The sequence below is a fragment of the Lactuca virosa genome, chromosome 9 (genome assembly GCF_052849685.1).
Source record: "Lactuca virosa cultivar CGN04683 chromosome 9, Lactuca_virosa_CGN04683_v6, whole genome shotgun sequence".
Classification (NCBI taxonomy): Eukaryota; Viridiplantae; Streptophyta; class Magnoliopsida; order Asterales; family Asteraceae; genus Lactuca; species Lactuca virosa.
In genome coordinates this window covers 196,030,142-196,038,639 of record NC_136434.1, presented here as the reverse complement: position 1 = coordinate 196,038,639, position 8,498 = coordinate 196,030,142, and the positions used below count along the sequence as shown (strand labels likewise).

Below are 8,498 nucleotides of genomic sequence, written 5' to 3'. Positions count from 1 at the left end.
TCTAGTGGTAATAATACTAGGTTTCGTCGAAGGAAATTATTTTTAAGAAGCGAAGCGCTGTCTGAGTTCGGATTCACCACCTTTTCAAGTGAGTGCATAGTTACTTTCATCTTACACATAGATATGAAGTATTTTAAATAAATTACGTGCTATGTGTGCATATTATTTGTATATTTGCTATCTATGCTGGATGAACGATTTTACATGTTTTAAATGATTTAAACTGTATATATATATATATATATATATATATATATATATATATATATATATATATATATATCTACGAGAATATGTTGGGTAAAACATGGGTAGATGTAATAGATGGAATATGAGTTGGATGATGAGTTGAGAGGTGTTATAGACCACGAGGTAAGTGTGAGAAGTGGACGATGTGAGAAGCCTTTCCCAAATGATGGCCCCGTCATCTAGCAGAGTATGGATGACAACCACAGACTATTCTAGACAGTCCAGTGGAACACTGGCAGGCTCGCAACCTGTAGGTGTTGTGAACGATGTGTTCATCGGTGTACTCTAAAAACCCATTGACATGTATTGCGAGTGGACTCTCGAAAACGATACTGTCAATAAACGAGATAACCCTAGCAGTTGTGCTCGAAGGACAATACTGGTAGCTGCGCCTCACATAGAATGTCACAATTCTGGCAGCTGCGCCTAAGTGATAGAACTAGCAGCTGTGCTTGACAGCTGTGTCATTGACAATGATGGACTTCGTGCCGATTCCTTAGGATGATCCTTAGGAATGAATGAACGAGGAATAATTGATTCTTAGGGTAGATCCTTAAGAGTAAAGAAGATAATGGGGATGGGTAATTGGGTTGATTGTTTGATGTTTAAACATAATAATTATATTATTGTGGGTTGAAAACCCTATGTACTCACCAGGTTTCCCAACCTGGCCCACTCAGTTTATTTGTATCACAGGTGTCGATATGAAGTTACATTACACTGAGAGATTTAAAAGAGATGTAGATTACTAGTGTAAATGAATGTAAGTTCTGTTTATGCTTATGTTTATGTATTAACGATGACATCCCAAATGTTTTAAAATGAATAAAAATACATTTCTTCGGAAATTCTTTGATAACGTATTTATCATGTTTTTCTGGGAACAAATTCCGCAAGATTTTTATTAAAAGAAGTACTCTGATTTTTATAAAGCATAAACAAAATCGGTCTTTTCTGGCCGTGAAAATGGGGATGTCACAGTAAAGTTGGAACTTAGTCCATCCATTTTATGTTTGATAAGCTATTAGTTCATATGTGTTTTAGTTTTTTTGGCATTATTCCATCCTAAGGTCAAAGGGCTAGTGGCTGGAATTATAGGTTCAATATAACCAGAACACCCATGATTTTTAACTAAAGATAGTAATCAAATTAAAAACATCATTGCATTATCCTTTATGGTAAATCACTGATTCAAATAAGAATACAACTCCAGACCTCAAATATGAAGTTTATAGCTACTGCAATAAAATCAAAGTCTCAAATAACCAATTTTAGTGTTTTAAAGGAAAAAATAGCAACTTAAAGTCTCATATGTTGAATTTCATCAGTTTAGTAGGAATTCAAATTATCTTTTTCTTTTCCACCTCTATAATAACTTCAAAAAATAACATCATTGTTTATCTTGTGAAGCCTCCTCCACCTAATACAAAACAGATGCAAATGTTAGACTACAAAAACATGAAACATAAAAAAAATAAAAAATAAATAAAAAAAACTACAAGTTACCTTTTTACTTGGACAACTAGTGGCATAATGACCCAATCCTTTGGAGTGTGAACAAGTTCTCTTTTTCTTCACCAACTCTAAAGAAGACTTATTCCTTCTTGCGTTTTTACGACGCCCTTTTGTATTAGTAAGAACAACAAGATCCCAAATTGACATCTGAGGCATCATATCTATTTGAGAAATGCTCGTACAAGAACTTGTGATGCATTCTCAAGTCCATTTGGCTTTTTATGAATCATTTCTTCTTCTTAAAACTTTACAACTAAATTATTGAATTTTTTAAGCATTGAATGGGAGTTTTTTGCACGTTCAATTGCTTTACTACAGTTTTCACGAATGTACCACAAGGTTAAGGCACTAACCTCATTTTCATTATTCATCTCATCAAATCTAATGCTACGAGCACTCACCCTGAACCTAGAATCAAGTGTCCACCTACGTAAAATATAATGATCGGGAAGGGCTTCTTGAGAAAATATATGCTATGATTGCATAATATGCCATATGTTTCAAATTTAGCACATGAACATTTGACATCCACTTGATTCATGAAACGATAACTGACAAATCTCCAATTTTCTTTGTCAACATTTACTTGTCCAACCATGTATCTGATTTCGTCTGTACATTTGGTTAATGTCTCATTAGTTAAATTTTGCGTAGCTTCTACCCATTCTTTTTTAAAAATCTCAAATATCTTCCTAGTATAACATTCACCTACTTTTGCTTCTATTGGATGAACAGATGAAAGAACTGGCTTCGAGTTCATAGTTTTGAAGTCTTCATCTTCTTCAATGGCTCGTCGTGATTCAACTGCTTTATCATATTGAACTACAAATTCATTTAACATAGTTTTGGAATTAACGTATCCATCAAAAAAGGAATGAATGCTCTCGCTTCGCCCGCTTGTTGTCATGCCAGCAAAAAAAACATCTTTCAAGTAGGCTTTAACCCAATGTTTTCGTTGGTTAAACATATCGGCGATCCAACGGTTACTTTCAAGGTTATACTTAACACTCATAACTTCCCACTTTGCTTCAAATTCTTCAATTGTATCACTTTTTACCCATTGTCTATAAGATTCTTTAAAATCACTATAATGGGATACCAACGGTTGAAGATGTTCAAGCTCGTGTTTCTTAATATGCCATGCACAATAGCGATGTCGAGTGTTTGGAAACACTTTTTTGATTGCATTACCCATAGCTTTATCTTGATCGGTTATCATTGCAGATGGGCTCTTGTTGAACATGCACTTTAAAAAAATGCTCAAATAACCATTGGAAAGTTTCTTCCTTTTTATTCTCTAGCAATGTACCACCAAAAAGTATGGATTGGCCATGATGGTTCACTCCAACAAAGGGAGAAAATGGAATCTTAAATTTATTTGTCATGTACGTAACATCAAACACAACAACATCTCCAAATTAAGTATATGCATCCCTTAATCTTCCATCAGCCCAAAAAACATTTCGAGGAGATCCATCCGCAAATAAATCAATAACAAAATACAGGTTAACATCAATAATGTTTTATCTCGGAAATGTTTGATGAGCCCATAAAACTCCTTCCCATTGTATTGTCTTCGTTGCTCAGATAAGATATCCACACATTGTTTTGAAGTAACATTGATGTTAAATGGAGCTTTCATTGCATTAACATCCTTTTTGATTTGAGAAGGTTTTAACCCTGATTGGCCAAGTTCCACCATAAGAGATTTACACACCAATGAACGATGTAACTTTCCATGCGAGCGATGCTTCATTACTTTTGTCGGTGTAATACTCAGCTCATGATTGTGTTTATCGTTAAACACATCCACAAACCATTTCCCATCTTTCAATTTTGAAATATGAACAATTGCTTTACACCCGGTCCTTATATTTCTACGCCGTTTTTTTGCATCTCCATGTGAACTATTAGCCTTCAATCTTTTGAAACCTTCTTTGTTGCAAACATACATCTTACGATAAACCTCATTTGTCGTCTTAACTTTATAAGCCCAATGAATTCGTATACCAAATCCATGTAAAAATCATATCGATTATAAAATGCATACGCATCATGAGGTGTATCAAAAATCTTTCCCATGATACTTTCATCATTATTTTCATATACATCACTACTAAGGTTCATATCCTCATCAACATCTTCAGTTGTATTTGTTTGTAATGGATCATCAACTACTTGAGCTTCTAAATTCATGGTGTTTTGCATATCCTGTACCAGATACACAATGCATCACCCATCAGTAAAAACTCATAATGTATAAACATTGATAAATTGACAATTATAGAGGGTTGATTATGTTTTTGTCTTTCTTTCATGGAATTAGAACACACCCTGAACAAATGAGAAACTAGTAAACAAAAATTAATTGAAAAAAGTGTTACAGATTCATCATATTCATGTTTTCATTAATTTATTCAAATTTAACAAAAAAAAAACATAACAGGGGATTGGTATTTTAGTTTTTCTCTAATTTTAGTGTTTGAAATTAATTCTCTTGAAGATGAAATTAATATTATGGTCCATCTTATTGTAATCGATACATTCTTCCATCTTTGACTCACAAAGCTCTAATTTTAGTATTTGAATTAAATGTTTTTCATTGAGCCGCTAAAGAAGATCATTTAAAACTTAATGGTTTTATGAAGCTTTGACTCATAAATCACTTTTAAGAAGCTTTTGGAATTATTGGCTCTACATGTGGTGTGTGTGTATTGCAAAATTGATAGAATCGTGATGATAATGATAAAAACTATTTTTTTTTATTATTATTATATATATATATATATATATATATATATATATATTGGAAACGGAAAACCAATTAAGTGTAAGCCTACTCGCAATATTTCAACAAGCACCCCGGGTTCGAGCTCCTTTACAAGGCAAACCCAGCCCCCATATATAGGGATTTCCAGGGAAAATTCCCCAGATGTGACACCACAAGAGGTAGTTTAAGGGAATCGAACTCCCAATCTCACGCCCCATATGAATATAAAATTCGGCACATCAACCTAGCTAGGTTGGACATCACTTGCCGAATGAATGAAACCAAAACAAAAAGTAAATATATGATGATTGCATTTGAGGCCGAATGAATTAAACCATAACAAAAAGTAAATATATGTATTTCTAAATATCATACTAACCAACAGTTGGGAAACAAGAGTTTTTACCTTAAATCAATTTGATTGTACACAGAGAACTATTTGGAGATTTGACTTAGAGATTTGATATTGCAGACGATGGGAGTTACGATTACAAGTAGGTTTCGGGTTTAGGATGAATAATCAATAGAGAAGATCGTTAGCAGAGTTAGAGAAGGAAACAAAGGATATGCATGGAAAAAACTCGTATAAGCTGGGAACGTGATTTGGTGGGTTTTCCCACAAAACAATGTAGTTTTGAAGGGTTCTATACCCAAGCATACATACATCACAACCTTATATTCCCTTTTTTCATATATGTGTGTGTGTGTATATATATATATATATATATATATATATATATATATATATATATAGACACACACACACATACATGATGAATTTTTAATAGATAATCATTATTAACAAAGAACCAAGAAACTAATTGTGAGCGTCGGAAATCATAATGATCAACGGCCAACGAAATGGATGTACACTTGTATATTGGACGCACATATATCAAATTATATTATAAAACCCACATCATTACCAAAAAAACTCACCTTTTTTTGTTAATTTTTTTAAGCCATGTTTTTATCAAAAAAAAAAATGAATATACTGTTGTTAGCGATTTTTCGTCCTCTTTCCATAAAAATCAATGTTGATATAAAAAAAAGCTTTTTTTCGAAAAAAAAAACTCATTTCGTTTTGTTGTTTTTTTTTCAATATTTTATTTTATTTTTATCTAAAAAACTAATTATAGAAAAAATCTCAATTTTGTGTCCTCTAATAATAAACATCATCATGGATTATAAAAAATAAAAAAAAACGATCAGTTCAGATTCACATTGTAAATATTTTAATTTTAACATTCACAATGTGAATCTGACTTACCATTTCAACTCTTTGATCATTCACAAATTAAGTGAAATTAACATATAAATCAAAATATATTTCCATATAGTTTTATAATATTTTAACAATTTGATTACTCGTAAATTATTTTGTAAAATCAACAAATGGATTTTATTCACGTTGTGAATCTGAACTGTATATAATTTAGTTTTCAGAATTCACAATGGGAATCCGACTTACTATTATTCACACTATGAATCTGAGCAGATTCACAATGTGAATCTGAACAGATTCACAGTGTGAATCTGAACTGAAATTTTGATTTTTTTTAAATATAATTATGAATGTATGTTTAAAGAGTACCAAAAAAATGAATTTTGATATATTTGTAACACCCCGAAATAAGGGATGTATCGATAACCCTTACTTTTATTGAATTGTCAAAGCCAACCCTTAATTGACAAAAAGGTGGCAAATGAGTACGCGGGGCGTACGCGTGTGTACACTCAGCGTACTCATGTGCATATTATGGACGCAGAAGCCACCTAGTACGCTGGGTGTACTATGATCAGAGTGAAAACCCTAATTGTGTGGTGTGTCCCTATTTAAGGAACATGATGGCCTCATTTTCACCCACCATTTACAGTCTTCAACTCCCCTCAAAACCCTAATTTTGGTTTTCTTAGCTTGAGTGGCCATTTGAAGCTTTTGAGTGATATTTGTGGGATTCTTTGGGTGAAGAAGGAGCTTTGAAGAGAGTAGAGTTGGAGTCCAAGCTTTGGATCTGAGTTTCCCTGTGGTTGGTGCATCATTTGGAGGTATCAAGCTCAAAGCTTTCCCATTGTTTTGATTTGTGCATATTGTGGTTCATTTTAGGGTTTATGTCCTAAAGCTTGAAGCTTTATGAGTTTGTTGAACTCCAGAGCATAATACCCGTCCCTTTAAGTGTCTCTAGTTGAGTGGACTCATAAAAATGGGATCTTGGACGTCAAGATCTCCCCATGCATGATATATGAGAACTTTTGTCAGTAACGAGTGAGAGTTTATGAGTTTTAGACTTGCTCAGCCATGCTAAGGCTTAAAGTCACAAACTTTATGGAGTATTAGCCTTTAGTGAGTCCGGATATGAGATTATAGCTATGGTCTTAACGGATTAAGACCAGGAGAGTGGGAAAAATAAGTATGGGGCGTACATTGAGCGTACTCCCAGATACGCGCAGCGTAGCGTCGAAGTTTCCTGATGCATGCATGTTGAAGTAGTACGCCCAGCGTAAAGGGTTGTACGCCCAACGTACGCGCTTGGTGTTGACTTTTAGCGTTTGGTCAAACTATGGACTTTGGAGGCCATAGACGCGTAAAATGGTCTTTTATCCTTCTGAGAATTAGTAGAGGGTTTAGCCTACCATCTTTGGGGGTCGTTTATTAATTAGAGTTAATTACGATATATGTTAGGCGAAGGCTATACCGGTGGTTCGAGTACGAGAAATACTTTCTTTACTTACGAGGTGAGTCTTCTCACTATACTTACCTGAGTGGTAATACAGTGTGACCAGAGGGTATTATATGCTTATGCTGAGTTATGTGATATTATGCATTTGTCTTTGTAATTTACGTTGTATATTATTCTGTGCTTTATTGGTTAGGACCGGATGGTCCAACCGCAGTTGTGAGACCGGAGGGTCCTCACTGAGACACATGGACCGGAGGGTCCTTATAGAGATATAGCCCTGAGAGGCTAAGTATTTGTGTGTGGTATTTTGGGGAACTCACTAAGCTTCATTCTTACCGTGTTGTGTGATATGTGTTTCAGGTACTTCTCAGGAACGCGGGAAGGCGTCGGCTTGATTGTACACACCAGTTAGAAATTATGATTTTGAGGATTCTGGGATTTTATTAAACATTTGTTGACTTGTGTTTTGACAACTTATACATTTTGGGTCTTTTTGGAAATGTGATACTGAGTTTATATGATTTTAAAAATGAAAAATTTTATTTGAAAATTTATAGTGTTACAATATTTATTAATTTTTTTTGATAAAAAATAGACCTCAACTTTTGAAAAAAATAAAGAAAATGAAGTGTGTTTTTTTTATAACAAAAAGTTCATTTTTATATATCAATATAGGTCTCTATGGAAAGATGACGGAAAATAATGAATAAACGTATATTCGTTTTTTTTATAAAAAACATTGCCTAAAAAAATTAAACTAAAAAAATAAGTTTTGTTATAATACAGTACATGTACGTCCATTGTAAAAGTGTAATACATTTTATAATGCAATAATCTAAAGACTAAATTGCAAAAAAGGTCCCTGTGGTATGCATTTTTTTTGGGTTTTAGTCCAAACCACGACTTTTTTGGATTGGTGGTCCTTTTGAGATAGTTTGCTTGTAGTTTTAGTCCCTCGGAAAACTAAAAAGACTAAAATACCCTTGAGGTATTTCTTTTTCATTTTCCTTTCATTTTTTTATCTATTTTTATAATTAAAAAATTAAGAAAACTCTCTCTCTCTCTCTCTCTCTCTCTCTCTCTCTCCAGGCCCACCTCCTGAACAAGCACCTAAACTAGTTATCGGCCGATTAAAACTAGTTTTCAACGATGTGCTTTATAGAGAACAGTCATGGAGTTCTTCATCCAAGTTGTTTACTTACTGGAACTCGATTGATAAGAAAACAACCCCAAAGAAACAACTCTATACCCAAAATGGTTCATCCCCTTCATATACAAAATCT

The 8,498-nt window shown here is 33.5% G+C and overlaps 1 protein-coding gene across 1 annotated transcript; it reads right to left on the bottom strand.

Annotated features, from left to right (window-relative positions):
* Nucleotides 1-1,639: 1,639 nt before the first annotated feature.
* On the bottom strand, nt 1,640-2,983 carry LOC145140165 (protein FAR1-RELATED SEQUENCE 5-like). Its single transcript, XM_079073749.1, has 4 exons — nt 2,351-2,983; nt 2,118-2,237; nt 1,756-1,911; nt 1,640-1,669 (listed from the first exon to the last, which is right to left on the bottom strand). The coding sequence occupies exons 1-4, from the start codon at nt 2,981-2,983 to the stop codon at nt 1,640-1,642; spliced, it is 939 nt and encodes a 312-aa protein (XP_078929875.1).
* Between the last annotated feature and the right edge of the window lie 5,515 nt (nt 2,984-8,498).

Bases quoted from the DNA above. Each gene is read 5' to 3' on its own strand.
- LOC145140165 (XM_079073749.1), bottom strand. From the start codon at position 2,983: ATGATAACCGATCAAGATAAAGCTATGGGTAATGCAATCAAAAAAGTG. The intron at 2,238-2,350 runs GTAAATGTTGAC...ATGCAATCATAG, and splicing joins TCAGATACATGGTTGGACAA to CATATATTTTCTCAAGAAGC. The intron at 1,912-2,117 runs GTTAGTGCCTTA...ATGATGCCTCAG, and splicing joins AGATGAATAATGAAAATGAG to ATGTCAATTTGGGATCTTGT.